The sequence below is a fragment of the Indicator indicator genome, chromosome 10 (assembly GCF_027791375.1).
Source record: "Indicator indicator isolate 239-I01 chromosome 10, UM_Iind_1.1, whole genome shotgun sequence".
NCBI lineage: Eukaryota > Metazoa > Chordata > Aves > Piciformes > Indicatoridae > Indicator > Indicator indicator.
The window spans coordinates 14042722-14060921 of NC_072019.1; the positions used below are offsets into that span (position 1 = coordinate 14042722).

Consider the following 18200-nt stretch of genomic DNA (forward strand, 5'->3'; position numbering starts at 1 on the left):
AGAGGATTTGAACTAAATGACCTTTGGGGGTCCCTTACAACCCAGACCATTCTATGATTTGGAACTCTAACTTCCATGACAATAATTTTCTTTCATATTATGATGCCTTCATTTCACAGGAAAAGGAGCTATGTCCTGATAAACTGGTGTGGGGGAGCTCAACAAAAGGAACAAATGAAAGAAGATTATAGCATTAAGGAACTTTTGTAGCTCTTTTATGCACATTTAATCCTTAAATTTTCTTCCCTGCTGAGAGAGAGCAAAATACGTCAGGCATAATGTTGTGTGCTCAATATTAATTATGGTCAATTTTCTTGTGCCACATTCAGACTAAGCAATTGTGCCTAATCTTCCTATTTCTGGTCTTCTGCTGCATTTATCCCTACTGTAGCTAAATGCTCTTTGGATGAGTTACATACCTGTGACGAGGTGAGATCCCAAAGGGACTTCAAAGATTCTTTGTTCTTCCTCCTTCCCCACAGAAGAATCATAGCTTGATATGCACACACCTAGATTGGTTTTAATCCTCTTCTTCTCCTTCCCCTTTCATGTCAGCTGAGAAATGACAAAAAGCCATTTTTTAACAAGAGAAAGCTCTTGTAATATGTTTGAAAGGTGACCACACTGTATTAGGCCCTCGGAGGGGAGTAGTTTTTCAGAGCAAAACCGTCTCTGCCTCCCAGGAGGTTTTTCCTTTTTTTTCTGTTTGCTGCATGCTGAACAGGAGATCATAGGTAGACATATACTAATTAGCGCAGTGATGTCCAGAGAGCAGACAACCCCACATCAGCTGTTGTAGCTAGCACTGACATTTATTTAGTTCTATTTCCTTCTCATATATTCACGTGCCAGACTAAAATGTGTCACAAAATAGAGGAGAATATCTAAGTGCATTGAGACTGATAGCTTTAGATGCACGTGGCTGTCTGTCCTGGTGTGAACTGGACCAGAGACAAATCTGTTCAGTGCTATGACTGCTCAGCTGTGTCTCTGCTCAGTGAGGCACTTTATGAAGTTCAGGGCAGGTTTGTACAGTGAGAGGCTGCTTCTAGCAGGGAGAAGCTGGCGAGTTGATGTGTCAGTGTGAGCTGAAATTCCTCCCTCCCCCCCGCCACCTCCTGACAATAACCAGGCTAGCTCAGTAGAGTTCCTGCCAAGGGCTGTGCTGCAGAAAGGCTCAGCCTGAGACTTGCTGCTCTGCAGACTGGGGGCACTGCCACAGCTTGTGCCCCAGCTTGTGGGGCAGGAAGGCAGAGGTGGCACCTGCAGGGAGGAGTGGGCATGACAGGTGACCCTCAGCAGACTAACAAGGGATTGCATCCCAGGGACGGCATCTTCAGGAGCAAGCTGAAGCATCATCAGCATCAAGCCTCTGCTTCACTGGCTGGCGCCCCAGGAGGACTCTGTCCCTTCTGCCTTCGATCCTGATCCATGTGTGCCTGAATCTAGTTCCGCAATCTATTTCCTGAATCCAGTTCCTTGTCTGAGACTTCCCCAGTGCCTGCCCCCAGCATCAGTGGTGACTACAGTGACGTCATTGCAATCAGAGTTGGATTCAATACTGGTTTATATCTATTTATATAGTTTAATTTTTCCCTCATTAAATCCCTCTTAGCTTTCTTATCCTCCCTATCAGTTTCTCTCCCTTCTTTCCTTTCTCTTCCCCTTGGGAAGGCAGAGGTAATCATAGAGAGCCTCTGCCATTCATCTAGTGGCTGGTCTAGCACTGACCCTTCAAATCATGCAAGAAAAAATCTGTAAGGAAGGAAAAATTTGCAACCTTTAAGGAAGATAGTATTACTTTGACCATAACTAACATTTTAATATTGCTGGTTTGGCAAAAAGAGATAGAAATGAAGACTCCTGCTCCTCCTCTTGCTCCAAAGCAGTGTAATCTGTGGTGTGGCCACTCTACCAAATCTGTGAACCTAGAATATTTTAGAAAGCCATGTACTTCTCTGTCACATGGGTAACTGACATCACATACACTGTGCCCCAGGATTATGGGTTTCTTCAGAGGTGATATCTGTCTGCAGGAGTACATTACTATGGCACATCTGGAAGAGATTGCTTTCTTCGAATATGGAGCTGAGTGAATAGACCCCAAGTCAGTCATACACCCCTATAAACTGCTTGTGCTGTGAGCCCAAATCATCTATGTATGGCAGTAATAACCCTGTAGTAGCTTTGGTGTCAAGGTCTCTCGAGACAGTGGTTCTCATGAAAAAGGAGCCAAGACATTTCTTCCTACTAAACTCCTGTCACACTCAAGGTGATCTTGGTCCTCAGCTACAATGGGATTTTCTTGGTTAAAAAAAAAAAACAAACAAACATATTAAAACTGAAATATCTTGCATTGGAAGGATATTGTATGTTCCAATGAAAAAAATATCAATAGACCAAACAGTTGCATAGTCAGGGAGATTTTTGAAATTAATTTGATCAAATCATCATGGGTGGTGTTTAGGTAAATAGTTCAAACCAGATCAATTTAGATAAATAGGATATTGTGTATCTTTGGGAGGAGGTTACGTATACATGTGCTGGACTGTTTCTATAACTATTCAATGCAAAGGATTATGGAGACATTCAGACAGCATTTTGGCTGGAAAATGTTGTTTCTTTTGTAACGTGAATAACACCTGTTACAAAGGCAGCCTCTCTGTCTCCTGTTGAGCTGATGCAAGCTTTCATTACCCTGCAGCACAATACACCTTGTGTCCATCCTAAAAACACAAAATGCTACCACTCTGGGAGGCTCTATGTCATGTTAAGCACCCTGAAAAGTACATGCCTTAGGAAAGTCTTGGTTGTAGCAACTAAATCCTAGAACCATGGAACAGCTTAGGTTGGAATGGACCTTAGATACCGTCCTCTCGAACCTTCTGTCTTTTTCAGAAAGGAGAGCAGCCTACTTTAGCTGCTGTTCTCCTTCCCCACTGCTTTCCTTTACATTGTGCATCTTTGATGCTTTCTGTCCAAGCTGACAAAAACTGATTAGCATCACTCCACTTGTCCCTTCAGCTCAGCATGAACATTTAGATCCACATCCTAAGACTAAAATATCCTATGGCTTTGACTTTTCTACAAGTTCTATTCAAAACTATCTTCTCTTTACCTGCACCTCCTGTGTTCAACACACACAAAAGTGTACCAAGGTTACTACTTTTGTGTAAGAAAGAAGAATCCCACAGCATTTCTTTTTAATAACTGTTCAGCTACAAAATTTTATTGGTATCCTTCTATGTTCCCTCTAGAGGATGTAATGCACAAAAGCATTGCCACGGAACATATAAAATTACAAATGAAATTTATTGTAAAAAGTAGAATGTCTTCTAGACTGGTGTCAGTATTTATTTCATTCATAAACCAAAACTGCAGGTATAATATATTCATTGTCAGCAAGTTCATGTGTGTAAATTGCCATCCAACAGTATTGACTGATATAAGACAGATATTGAAAAGACAATTTAAATTTACTCTTCCAAACATAAACTGTTCCACAAAAGCACTGTAAAAACTCCTTCAAGGTTTTGTGTTGTGCTTCACATTTATGGTTAACTACATAATTTGGTTGTGTCATAATCCACTGTGTTTGGCAATTTGGCATTAAAGGCCTGCAAAGCAGATTGAATCCTCACCACTTCACTGGTAGACAGTTTGAGTCTATGACGGAGCAAGCAAGAGAAGAGGTCTAGACGACGTTGACCAGGTGGGGAGAGTTTATTTACACGGTCCCGTATCTCTAACAGCTGCAAAAGCGCTGAGTCCTGCGATCCCTGAGTGTAGGGGTAGTCCAGCTGCAGAATCAAGTCCCGGATTGCTTCTGGGTCGAAGTGCATGCTGTAGCCAAACACTTGGATGTTATTGATTTTCATGTAGCCCAGATTTCTTGAGGGATCAATAAATTCCAGGGGTTCGTAGTAGATGCTCTCGTTGCCGTTGGGACCGTTTGACTTTATTCGACTCCTCAGATAGATGTGTACGGTTTCAAAAAACGTCTTCCACTTGTTGCCCAGAGTCAGCGTCCAGTTGTAACACTGAAGGGGTAAGTCCAGCTTAGTCCGCTCCCAGTCTGGGAAATTATTTTCATTCACAGGCATAAACCAGCTCTCAGAGTGGCTGCCCCCAAAAGGGTTGACGTAAACAGCAAGGACGGGCTCTAAGGTGCTGTTTTTAGTTAGACAAATTTGAAGAGAGAGGCCCAGTATCATATGGACCAGGCTAGACTTGTACTTGTTACTCTTAAGAGTAAGGAGCATCCTCTTGCGCCAAGAAGGATCAAACCAGCTGTTCAGGCGCATGTCATTGCTGATGAAAATGGCATGGACCTCAATCCTCCGGTCTGTCTTCTGCAACAAATACTTCATCTCCAGGTCCTGAAGGTCAGTCTCAAACCCAATGTAGTGTTCTGTCGATTCTGCCACTTCAGGCTTGCAAAGCCCTTGGCTCAGCATGTAGCCGGCGTTGCAGCTCCCGCAGCGGGTGCGATTGTCAGGAGCACAGCTCAGGCACGCTGAGCCGTCTCCAACCGTGCAGGGAAGGAACCCATGGCAGGCAACCTGGTCATTAGGGCAGGTGCATGTGTGAGTCTCTTCAGAAAAGCTTCCCAGGAGGCCGTTCTCATTGCAGTAGAGGAAAGACTGGATGCGGTTGAGCCAATAGTTGGAAGATCTGCAAAGTCAAAATAACTTATTTTAACACAGAGACCTGCAAGCAGCAAATACAACCTTTTATTTATTTGTTTGTTTGTCTGTTTGCTTGTTGGAAAGAGGAAAATCAAACCGCTTTTAGGAGCAGATGAAGGCTCTAAGGTCAGCTGACAGCACCTGCTGTCAGATTAATGCAATGCATAAATTGCCTTTTAACAATGCAAAATCACAGAAGAGCTGACAGAGCTATTTTCCTCTGCTCGTCTTCAGATTAGCATCTTGAAATACTGTGCAGCTGATATTATTTTTCCTCATACTATTTGATCAGGGATGTATTTAAGTGTGTGTAACTCTGTGCCATTTCTCTACTTCATTATGAAGATTTTTGCAAGCTGGGAAGCTTTCTTGTTTCTGGCTGGGGCTACTTTGATTTATAGACAGTCAGCCAAAATGCCCTCCTGGAATAAGAGATAGGACCCTGCACCCCACTGAAATAGAATCAGTCTTATTTCTTCCAACAACTTCCAGCACAATATCCCTGCAGGAGGAACACTGTGTTTACATTTCATCTTTGGAGGTGACATTCTAAGACCACTTCAGCGTTCTTCTTGTCATCTCATCTTGGTTTCACTAGAATCAATGGTTAATATCTTACATGAATGTGGGAAAGTAGATACTGGAACCCATAGTTTAGGCTGATGGGGCACAGTCATTAGAAGAAAGACAATGGGAAAAGCAAGGCGACATGGAAATTGTCAGCAGTCTGTGGGTTTCAGTTCTGACTAATCCTAGTGATGCGCACTGTTTAAAGAACTTCTTTTGGTTGCTGCAGAGTCTATTGCTGCCACATGGGTGACAATGGTTGCACAGTTTCTTCTTTTGCAATGCATTGTTTCAAAATGCAAGAGCCTCATTTACTGCTGACTTCATTTTTAAGTCACATCCGAATTTGTCTCAAGCATTGAATAACTAAAATTTTTTTGGGTTTTTTTTACTATAAAATAAATGCTAAAACTAAGAACTGATGGGACCTCCAGGCCTGCTTCCTTAGAAACATGAAAATTAAGATCAATAAAACTGCATCATTGTATACTCTGGTGACTTTTTTTTTTTTCATTCCCTTCTCTTTTTCTGGTTGGGGATTGGAATCTTGTTTGCTTAGCTTAGTTGACACATATACATCTATCTATCTATCTATAGATATCTCCTCTCAGTATTTTCTAGAAGTATAAGTAAAATATACTATCATCTATGACACGAATGCCTTAACACAATTCTTTTTTGTGGTTGTTTGAAAATCAGCATTAAGGAAAATTATTTTAGTATGTTTATTCCTTCATTTCCTGGTAAAGAATCATAATGTCAACTCTACAAGCAAGGTCAATGGCACAATATAAAAGTTATTCCAAAACTGAATAGAACACTCTCCCAGGTGGAACTGGAAGTTTCTGTGTACTCTGTGGGGGTTATATGACAGTAATCTGTACCTGTTGAGCTTGCCCTGGCAGCTCACAGGAGCTGCAGTTCAGGTGTGTTATGACTTTGTTTCCCATCGCAGGATGAACTTTGCAGCCAGGCTGTCTCACATGGTCTCCCTTATTGCTATTAGTCCTGTGATGCATCACAGCAATCAAAACAGAAAGGATCCTTGTCCAAAGGACTGAAACTAATCTTTGAGAGGTCTCTCATTAGAGCTTTTTCCTAAATCTTTGTGGCTTTCCTTGCTTATTTAAGGACTGATTCTGAGTTCTAAAGGGAGATGAATATAAGATAGAAAAGTCTGGGGTTTGTTAAGTTCCTTTAGATCTTTGGGTTCTTCCATTTGCTTCACCAGAACCTTCATAAAGTCACCTTATTTTGACTTGTTTCCTTGGACATATAAAAAGGCAGATTTCAAGAATATGTCATTTTCTTTTTAATCATCACACTTTCTGCTTGTACTGTTACTACCAGTTGGTACCACAGGACTACTGCTCATTCAACTGTTGATACTGATCAGATTTGTAAATGTGAATTTTATTATTCTCTTCCACTTCTCTTGTCAACAGAAGTCCATGCCTCTGAAAAGTCTTCCTATGTATTAGAAGTACATGTCCAGAAAACCCCACTTAGCATAGACCAACTTTGAGCTTCACAGCTGTGCTTTGGAATTCATCTCAGTAGAGGAAAAACATTTGAAGACTTACTGCAAAGATTTTCTGTGCATCACAAAGTGTTACCCATAGAGATTAAATCTTCTTGGCTCACTGACACAAAACATCAAACACTCCACATAATTCCTACCATCTAGGGATATGTTTGCACAACAGATTCTAGCAAGAAGAAAGCTAAAGGTGCCTGATCTCCAAAGCCAGGGCCACATGACTAAGTTCATTTTTCAGCAGAGATTAATAGCTCAGCATTTTGTTAGTATGGACAATAAATTTCTGCACAGCCTGAAGGTTGAGCACTGGTCCTTGCTTGGAACTCAGGCACAGTTAGCTTTAAACTACACACCAGCCATGAATTTTTGCAGCCTAATTTTAGATACTTTCCAAAATATTTCAATGAGTGGATAGCTGAATATTGCTTTATTGAGCTGTACTCAGTGTCACTGAATGACAGTGGGGGGGCACAGTAATTACAGAATAAAAAAAAAAAAGAAAAATTAAAAAGGTGAGGATCTCTGGATATCATCCATTCCAAACCCCCTGCTAAAGCAGTGGCACCCACAGCAGGTTGTCCAGGATCACAATGTCCACACAGGCTTGGAATCTCTCCAGAGAAGGAGACTCCACAACTTCTTTGACTGGCCTGCTCCAGGGATCTAGCATCCTCACGTCAAAGAAGTTTCTCCTCATCTTCAGATGGAGCCCCCTGGGTTCCAGTTTTGTGACCATTATCATTTCTCTGGTCACTGCACACCACTGAGAAGAGTCTGGTCCCGTCCTCTTAGCCCCTGGCCTTTATCTATTGATCAGAGTCAGGAAGATCCCCTCTCAGGCTACTCTTCTCTCAACCTTTCCTCCTTGCAGAGATGCTCCAGGCCCCTCAGCATCTTTGTAGCCTCCACTGGACTCTCTCCAGTAGTTCCTTGTCTCTGCTGAACTGGGGAGCCCAGAAGCAGGACCAATACCCCATCTGTGACCTCCCTAGGGCAGAGCAGATGGTGAGGAGAACCTCCCTCAAACTTCTGGTCATTATTTTTCTTAGTGCATCCCAGGAAACCATTGGCCATCTTGACCCACATGAGTACTTCTCTCTGAGAGGAACTCTAAGGCTGCCCTAAAGCAGGTACATCTGGTTCCAGACCATTTACAACTGGTTCCTGACAGCTCTTCTTAAACAACGATGTTACTTCTTTCTCCCCTTCTCTTGCAGAAAATAGGTGAGAGAGCAGCTGTCTGGATGGACTTCTGCCAGCCAGCCTAGGTTAACCCAGCACAGAAGGTATAAGAGATTACATGCAGTTTTAAATTGATCACTGTTATATGTTACCTACTCTTTCTCTCAAATGTAGTATATAGGATTAGAGATTATCCCTTTCTATGATATTGCTACTTATTATTCTGATTATTATTACTATTAGGCATTGAAATAAGTTAAAGAATGTTCTGCACAGTAGCTTTTCAATATAGAAGAGGTTTGGGGAAAAGAAGGGGATTAATTCTGCTTTGGAAAAATCTGAGCATAGTTAGATGGGACAAGTATCTGGAATGCAGAGTGAGCCAGCCAAAGAAAGAAACTGAGACTGGTGTTACTCAGATTGATTAAGAGAAAGAAGATGGGAAAGCAGGCAAGGAATTCTCTTGGTCCACAAAGGCGATGGAAAGAGGGAAACCTAGTGAGGGACTGTTGGAAGAGAGACTGTTGGAATAAGCCTACTTAAACAAGCAAAATTAATTTACTGGCAAGATTTGTTGTGGTTTGGCTTAGTCATTTCTCCAGCCACATTGTTTTTAAGGCTTATTTTTTTCTTCCTGACTAATGATCTAATCCACTGTTTCCATTGTTATGAGAAGCAAAAACTTTCATGTCATTTTTCTGTTCTTATTTTTAATGAGCTTTCCTTTTTTTTTTCTTTTTTTTTTTTTGTTAAGGGATAGAAGAAGCAGTCTAAAAGCCTGCATGAAGCTACACAGCTGCACAATTCAGCAAGCTTCCTTTCTAAAACTTAGTTCTCTGTTTATAACTTAGTATTTAGCTTATTAAAACAACTTACATCTGTGATGCTTAATGGTTGAAAGGACACTAAGAACTTTAGAGAGAGGGAATTTTCTCCTTACTCCAAATAAAGTTCAAAACAACCACCTTCTGAATTTTTTTCTACTTCATTTTGATTTTTTTTAATTGATTTTAAGCAGAAAGATTTCAAGAAGTTCTGCTTGTTTGTCTTTGAGCAATTTATAAGCATAAATTCTCTTATAAAAATAGTAACAGCTGCCTTACTTTACTCTTCTTCAAGCTGCCATCAGGAAATCAAATTGTTCTTTGAAAATGTATTGCTTTCCATGGAATCATAGAATTGTTTTGGTTGGAAAAGACCTCTAAGATCATTGAGCCCAACCATCAACCTAAGACCACTATGGTCATTAAACCTTGTCCCAAAGTGCCATGTCCACACGTTTCTTGAACACCTCTAGGCATGATGACTCTCACCACCTCCCTGGGCAGCCTGTTCCAGCGCCTGACCACTCCTGCAGCAAAGAAATTTTTCCTAATACTCAACCTAAACCTCCCCTGGCACAATCTCAGGCCATACTCTCACTCAATTAAATTAAGTAAATTAAGTGAAACTACATAAAACGGGAGCAATACCTACTTTATTTCAGCCACTCATCCTTAATGAGATAAATTCACACTGGAATGTCATTCTGAAAGCTTTCTTTTTCTCCTAGAAATAAAAGATCATTTGAAAATCCAACCCCTGCAGTCAAGGGGAAAAGCTTGGTTAGAAGCAGATGCCTCCTGCAGGTCAACACCTGGCTGATCAGCTGGTGAAGTCAGGCTGGGCTTCACCTTTTTCAGCCGCTGGATCCTCTTTCAGGAGAGAGAGGATATAAAGGAAAAGGCAACAGCTTAGGCAGCAGACTTGCTGCTCCTGTGAGAAGGGCTTCAAGTAATATTAGCGTGGAGCTGGAGTCAAAATGAGGACTAAGCCAAAAAAAAGCATCTAGGGAAAATCTCTCCTACCAGGGAGTGGTACAGCTAGAGACTCACCTCGAGTGCCTGGATGCCAACAGTGGGCAAAACCAATAGAAGGCATGGATACAGTTGCAAAGCTGTGGCTTCACTGAGATCCCAGAGAGGTGGAGGGATTAACCAGTGATGCTTCTGATGGGCTGATAGAGACTCTTTAGGGAGGACAGATGTGCAGGGGGGATGGCTGCACTCCACACAAAGAACTACTTTGAACTAAACCTTTGCGACTGATTGAGTTGTCCTGCCTCAGTGCTATTGCCAGTAGAAGTAACAGCAAACAGACTCAAGTTGTGTCAAAGGAGGTTTAGGTTGGACACAAGGAACAATTTCTTCCCTGAAACTGCTGTCAAGGCCTGGATGGGCTGCCCAGGGCAGTGGTGGAGTTCCCATCCCTGGAGGTATTTATAAGACATGTAGATGTGGTGCTGAGAGACATGGTGTAATGATGGACTTGGCAGTTCTGGGTCAGTGATCTTAAAGCTCTTTTCCAACCTAATTGATTCCATGATTAGATTTTCTCTTACTACTATTAATTCTAATTAATCTTTAATTTCTCTGTTATTTGCCTGAACAAGTGCTTTACTGTCTGAGCACTCTAAGGAAACTTGAGTATGCAACTCCTAACTCCATCCTTTAACTATTCACCATGTGACATATTCAAGATACACTCCTTAGTCTGATGTCAGAAAGAAAAATATTTACTAACTCCACACAGGACTTCCTTGTATTTCACCATTATTTCATTTTGTTTCAAAGTTGGATGATGTGTGAGAAAAACTCCTGTTTACTTTGACAGGGACAGAATATGAATCTCTGACTTCAAGCTTCTCAAGCCCACTCTGAAGTTAGTAAGAGGCTTTGCTCAAAATTTAGTATACTTTTATTGTTCTCTTCAAATGTAATAAATTCTTAGCACTTCATTCCCCATGACACTGTTCTGTCCACATTCCCAGTTTTACCTCAGCGTTTATATTCTCATTCTGTTAATGGGGAACTTGTGATGAAGGCTGCTTATCTTGAGCAGTTGCTTCTTGTTTATAGAAGTCAATAAATAAATTAAGACAATTAGCTTCTGAGGGAGAGCTAAAAGAGCTACTCAATTATTCTTTTAATGACACTGCAAACATTATTATTTGATTGGGAAAATTATATTTACTGGCCTGATATGTTGCTTTTCTAAACACTGATGTATAGAACTTCTGACTTCCAAACACTGAGATATAGAACTTTTTCTTCCAAACCTAGTGAAACCAGCAAGATGATCAGACACTGAAGAGACTCTAGGAAGAAAGGCTGTGGGAATTGGGGCTTTCTAGTCTGGGGAAGAGAAGACTGAGGGGGGGATCTCATCAATGCTGATCATAACTAAAAGGGTGAGGTCAGGAAGATAGGACTAATCTTTTTTTCAGTGGTGCCCTGTGACAGGACAAGGGGTAATGAGCACAAACTTCCATCTAAATGTGAAGGGGAACTTCTTTATTTTAAGGGTGATAGAGCACTGAAGCAGGCTGCCCAGAGAGGTGGTGGAGTCTCCATCTCTGGAGACATTCCAAACCCATGTGCATGCATTCTTGTGTGACCTTCTCTAGGTGAACCTGTCTTGGCGGGGGGTGGGGGGGGGTGGGGAGGGGGGGGTTGGACTCAGTACTCTTCAGAGGTCTGTTCCAAGTTCTACCATTCTGTGATTCTGCAATGTTCCTGGCTACTTCAATGAGCTTTAAATCAATGAGATTCCTAAACTATCTGTGCTTTCACCATCATGCAAGATTGTACGATATGATATAATCAAAACCTATTTTGGGGGAATCATACACTTGAAATCAAAACTTAAACTCATCAGTATTTAATTAAATAAAACACTTGATAAGCCTTGGATGCTTCTTATCAAATCACTTAGTCAATTACAGCTCCTGTGATGGTTTGAAACTGTCTTTTTAATTTTTCCTTGCAAAGTTCAGAACAGAGAAAGTGAAAGAGTGTAAATAAGTCACTATTGGGTGTAAGAAAGCAAAATACTGATTGTTCTAAACACTTTCATTGGATAGATAGAAATGTTTAAGAACTATTACCCAAAACAAAGTGGGCACTCTGCACATTCTGCGTTCTGCAGTGGGGGCAGTTGCTGGGCTGTCTGGCTGCTGTTTTCTTCTCCTCTTCTGGCTGAAGATAACACACTGACCTTGGCAGCTAAGTTAACAACTTTCTGCTCTAACTAACTCTGCTTTCTGTCCAAAGGGGGTCTGGGGCGGAGGCTCCTGGGAGAGGGAGGCCCCTTTGGGAGGGTCCCCTTGGGGGGAAGCAAAGGGAGATTGGTTGTGCTTTTTCTGTTGATTGTATATATTTGTAAATGTTGTGAATTTTGTATATTTGTACATATTCATTGCATTTCATCATAGATTGTAGATTCTGTTTTGTAAATACAGCTTTCATTTGCTTCCAGACTGAGCTAGCCTGGTTATTGCCGGGGGGGGGGGTGGAATTTCAGCTCACACTGACACAGCTCCCTGGAAGTTCTTTAGGTTTTGGGAGTTTTTTTCAGTTGTGGGTTGTTTATTTTGTTGGTTTTGTTTATTTAACTTCCTTTATTAATTGAAATTAAGCTCACATAATATCATCTAATTCCAACTTCCCTGCCATGGACAGGGACACATTCCACTAGACTTGGTTGCCCAAGGCCTCATCCAACCTAGACTTGAACACCCCTAGGCAGAAGAGGCATCCACAACCTCACTGGGCAACCTATTCCAGAGACTCCCCACCCTTGTACTGCAGCACTTCTTCCCAAGATCACTCTAAACCTGCTCTCCCTCGGCTTCAAACCATTCTGCCTCGTCCTGTCTCTAGACCCCCTCATGAAAAGTCCCTCTCCAGCCTTCCTGTATGTTCCCTTATGGTATTAGAAGACAGTTATAATATCCCCCTGGGTCTTCTCTTCTGTAGATCTGAGCAACCTCAGCTCCCTCAGCCTATCCTCATAGCAGAGTTTCTCTAACCCTTGAATCATCTTTGTGGCTCTCCTCTGGACTCCCTCCAACAGCTTTGTATCCTTCTTGGGATGGGGACACCATTGTAAGTGGAACAGCCCTGTGTCCTTCTTATAATGGAGACACTACCATTGTGGATGAACTTTCTGTTCTATGGGATGCACCAAGCAGATGGCTACAATGCCTCAGGCTAGAATACTTACTGGGTAAAAAAAGCCTGCTCTGGTCTCACATTTATACAATCATGATAAAAAAAATATGATAATCCTCTGAAAGTTAATGTATCTGTTAACAGCAGCCAAGTTTCTGATGAGAATTATCTTAATGAGAAAGATAAATCTTATTGGATTTGGGAGATGAAATAATTCTATGGGAAGTTGCACTGCACTACCTCTTCATGAAATGCTCTTCAATCTTTAATTCTAAAGTGTATTTAAATCGTTTTTCAATCTTTCTGTTTTACTACAAAATAACTTTACTTCCAAAAAGTCTGAGATTTATTTGAACAATAGCTGTGGCAAGTTTAAACTACATTCTTACTTCTGTTCAGTACACTGTAACATTAAATGTAAGAACAAAGCAGTATGGTCACCCTGTATAATGGCTGTAGCAAGTATTTAATCATAATATGGCACTTTTACCTCCTTCTCTGCCTCACTAAGTGCTTAACATCTGTTGTACATCAGATGGCTCAGTAGCAGATGATGAGTACTCAGTGAGGCAGATGCTAAGTAAAAAAATGAAGACAATTTAACAAGAAGTGTATAGGCAGTAAAATACCCATTACCTATTTCCCCCCTCCTTTGGAGGCTGAGTCCAGTATAAATCTGTAAGACATCAAATGCACTTACAGGCAGCTTGAAAATGTCCTAGTCTTGGTCTTGTAGGATCACCTCTTGGGAAGGACAAATAGGACCCCAAGTACTTTGTTTCTGTGCTGTGATTCATAGCAAGGACATGAATTGATGCTAAATTTGATGGCGGTCTTTACATGAACAATTTTTTCTTCTAGGAATCAGGGTAAAACCACCAACTGGTGGTGTACAATCACCAGAAGGCCAGTGAGTGATTAGAAGAAAGGGTCTCTTCAGCCTCACAAAATTGAAGCAGTACTTTACCCCCTGCTCAGACATGGCTGAATTTATTTTACTGTGGTTCATGTTACAGGTGTGTCAGTGAGACTCTGGATGACAGCTGCAAATCCTCTCAAATGGATGACAAACAGTAGTAGTGAAGCTGCTCTGAGAGGTCCAGGTATGGAGCATCTATCACTTCTCTGGGTAACCTGGAACCAGGTAGCTCTGGGTAACCAGGATCTCACCACCTCCAGTGTAAAAACTTTCTTCCCTTTCTCTAGTGAAAATCTCCATCTTTTAGTTCAAACCATCAACCCTTCTCCTGTCACAACAGGCCCTGCTAAAAAGTCTGTCCCCAGCTTCTGATTGGCCCCTTGAAGCCCTGAAAGGCCACCAGAAGGTCTCACTGAAGCCTTCTCTTCTCCAGGCTGTCTCACAGCAGAGGGCTTCCAGCCCTTGCATCATTGCTGTGACCTCCCCTGGCCTCGCTTCAACAGGTCCCTGTCTCTACTGCGGTAAGGACTTCAGAGCTGGAGGTGGGATCTCAAAGCAGACAGGGATAATCTCCTCCCTTTTTTGTCACAGCTATAATCATAATGACCACTGTGCCATAGGTAGTACCAGCTATCTATTTAAAGAGCTCCAAATCAGAGACAAGTTTTGAGAGCGTTTACTACGCAATGATCCATAGTGCAGACAGGACAAAGGAAATACAGGTCAAATTAATTAATGGTGTCAAAAGCAGAATGGAAGGAATCAGAAGTGTTAGGAAAAACAGCAGGAAGATAGAACCACAGAACTGTTGAGGTTGGAAGAAATCATTGAGATCAAGTCCAAGCACTCACTTAGAGCTCACAATCCCACCACTGCTGCTAAACCACTGCCAGTAAACCACATCCCTCAGCAACACATCCAGATGTCTTTTAAACACCTCCAGGGATGTTGACTCCACCACCTACCTGGGCAGTCTGCTCTAGTGCCTGAGAACCCTTTCTGAGAAGAAATTCCCTAATTATCCAAACTGAACATCCCCTGGCACAACTTGAGGCCATTTCCTCTTGCACTTGTTGCATGTGAGAAGAGACCTACCCTCACTTCATTCCAACTTCCTTTCAGGTGGTTATAGAGGTTTTGAGACAGTATATCTATTACTATTTTTGGCATCCTTATTCCCAGAAACAAACAGCAGAAATTAAAATGAAATCTCTTTCTGCTCCTGCAAAATTTGTCACAGCTATAATTGTAGGAGGTAGAAAAAAAATATATCTGGATTCTATTTCTGGCTCCTTCACATTCTCTCTGTATGACTACGGACATGTCACTTGCTCTCTTCCTTTGATAATAATCTGATTTTTTTCCCCTACACTTTGCCTATTTGGATTATACATTTAATTGCCTGTGGTATAAAATCCAGCAGGATGTTTTTTTTCTCTCACTATGCAGAATCAGAAGAATTACACCAAAGCAAGAACCTCCCTGTTAAGAGGAATGGCTTTAATTAAAGAATGCAAAACTCAGTTCTGTATTCATGCCTCACTTACTCTGATATTAAACAAAATAAACTAAAATAGGATTCTGAGATCAGTGTATGTTCTTTTTTTCCCCCTCATTTTATAATAACTGAAAATAACTTTAATTATGAGCCAAGTCCTTGAAGTTTTCCTATAGGCACAAAATGTGTTGCAGAAGAGAGGTTTGATTTTCTGTCATGATATAGCTGAATAAATTGTAAGGACACAAATTCCTGAAGGCTGTCTAGAAAACTTTTATCATGCTGGGTTTAAAAGCAGCATGTATTTCACTTAATAACGTATAATTCTTGTAATGCCACTGTGTAATGGTCATACATAGGGGAATTATTAATATAAGTGACAAGAAGTTGCATGTCTATAATATAGATGAAGTGACTGGATAGTAAAGATGCTTTTAAGCAAATATCAAGTAATTGAATCTCTTCTGACATTTTTATCTCCTTTAAACAAACAATCCTACTGCCTGAAAGGCAATGTGCAAGTTGATAGAAAGGTTGACACTGGGTCAACATAAATGCAACTTTCTGCACATTGATCTGCAAAAAAGGAAAATTAGTCTAGGTGACTGAGAGTGAGGAACCAAAGCCACACCTTAGGAAGCTCTGCAAGTTTCTTTTGGAATCTATACTATTAGACAAAGTGATTAACCTTATATAACTACCCTCACCCAACTACTAACTGTTGAATAGCAGAAGTAATCCAGAATAATAATCCTGCTTGCAGACAGCGGAAACCTTCGCATTTTCCATTTATCAATGTATCTCACATTGGTTAGCACTAGCAACAGGAGCCACAAGAGACTGTGATGGTGGTGAGAGCCAAGACAAGTAACACCTCTTGGTAACCTCCTTGAATTTCTTACTGCAGAATCATGTGAAAATACAGACCTATTTTATGTAGCACCACTGAGGTTGATTGGGAGTTCATTACCTCCAGCACAAGACTTTGTAACTCCATCAAAACCTCCAAAGTTATTAGAATATCTCACAGATATAAAATTTAATTTCTTGTGGGTTTTCTTTGCTTTGTTTTCCCCTGGATATTTTGTATCCTTTGCAGAACATGATTGGGGCAATCTGCTTGATCCATAGTTTTATTTTCTGCATCAGCCTGTGGGTTGTTAGTAAATCATAGATGCTGGAGGGTAGCAGTGGGACTGTGTGCAAATTCCCTTCCCCTGAGAAGAGTGTATGAAGGGTAATCAACCATAAACTGAGGAAACAAAGAATATATTACTTCTGATAGACTACTTATCTAGATATTCAATCTCACTCTGTTGAGTCAATCTCCTCCTCAATACTACATGTTTTTATATGCTATAATGCTATAGAGTAGGAGGAAAATCACAGAATGGTGGGGGCTGAAAGGGACCTCTGGAGATCTAGTCCAATCTCCTTGCTAAAGCAGGGTCACCCACAGCAGCTTGCCCAGGATCATAATGTCCAGGTGGGTTTGGAATCTCTCCAGTGAAGGACACCCCACAACCTCTCTGGCCAGCTCCACCATCCTCATAGCAGTTCCAGCTCCTGTTCAGGTGGAACCATTCCACTTTGTGCCCATTACCCCTTGTCCTGTCACTGGGCACCCATGGAAAGTGTCTAGCCCCATCTTCCTGACACCCACCCTTCTGATAGTTGTAAATATTAATAAGATCCTTTCTCAGGCTGCCCTTCTCCAGGCTAAACAACCCCAGGTCTCTCAGCCTTTGTTCCTCAGAGTTGCTGCATGCCCCTCAAGAACTCTTATAGTTTCCTGTCTCTCTTGAACTGGGGAGCCCAGAACTGGACCCAGTACTTCACATGTGGCTTCTCTAGGGCAGAGCAGAACAGGAGGAGAACCTCCCTCCACTGCTAGTCACATTCTTCTGTATGCACCCCAAGAGACCATTGGCCTTCTCCAAATCAACCTATATAGAACAGCTTCCTTAACAGCTTGAAATTTTTATTTGAAGGATTATAGTATCAAAAAAAACCAAACAAAAAACCCCAACCAAAACACACACATAAAAAAGCCCACCACAAACATTTTAGTCCATTTTAAATTTCTCTTTATTGAAACTAACATGATGCTACTGGAAGGAATTAATTTAAGGACGTGGTATTTCATAAAGAACTTGTAAAATTTAACATTAATAACCAGAAGCAGATTGGAGCAGACAAGATTTTCTTGTAGGAGAAAAAATAACATCATCAGTTAAAGAATATATTTTTCTGCACAGTGACAAATACCATTTCATAGCCTACAGCAGCATCTGTTTTAAAACCTATTTAGAATTCTTAACACAGTAATTTTAAATATCTTCAGTTGTAAGCACTGTGGTCTCTAACATGCTTTCTATACATATCCATGTGTGTATATATATCAGCACACATCCTCCTTGGTATCCTAAGCACTTTCTGAAAGATTTCTGTCTTTTCCAAAATGAGGTGTTTACCTGCAAAAAAATACAAATAAAGGGAAAAAATCCCCTGGAAAAAAGTCCTCCTAAATCCAGTCCCAGCAGCTTCAATTGAGATAAAGGAGTAAGGATCACAGAATGGTTTATTTAGGAAAAGACCTTAAAAAAATATCTAGTCCAACCACCCCAGTTAGCAGGGACACCTTCAACTGAATCACATTGCTTATAGCTACAACCTGACCTGGAATGACTCCAGAGATGGGCACCTAGCACCTCTCTGGGAAACCTGGACAAAGCTCTCTCATTGTGAAAAGTCTTCCTTCTCTCTAGTTTAAATCTCCCTCTTTTACTTCAGACCATCACCTCTTGTCCTGTCA

At 41.2% G+C, this 18200-nt stretch overlaps 1 protein-coding gene across 2 annotated transcripts in view; it reads right to left on the minus strand.

The window, feature by feature from the left end:
- Positions 1–3557: 3557 nt before the first annotated feature.
- Positions 3558–18200, minus strand: part of BRINP3 (BMP/retinoic acid inducible neural specific 3) — a 202853-nt gene continuing 188210 nt past the window's right edge. For both annotated transcript variants that reach the window (XM_054384346.1, XM_054384347.1), the window contains one exon: positions 3558–4674. In XM_054384346.1, coding sequence (XP_054240321.1) covers positions 3558–4674 — 1117 coding nt within the window. The remainder of the gene's footprint in view (positions 4675–18200) is intronic.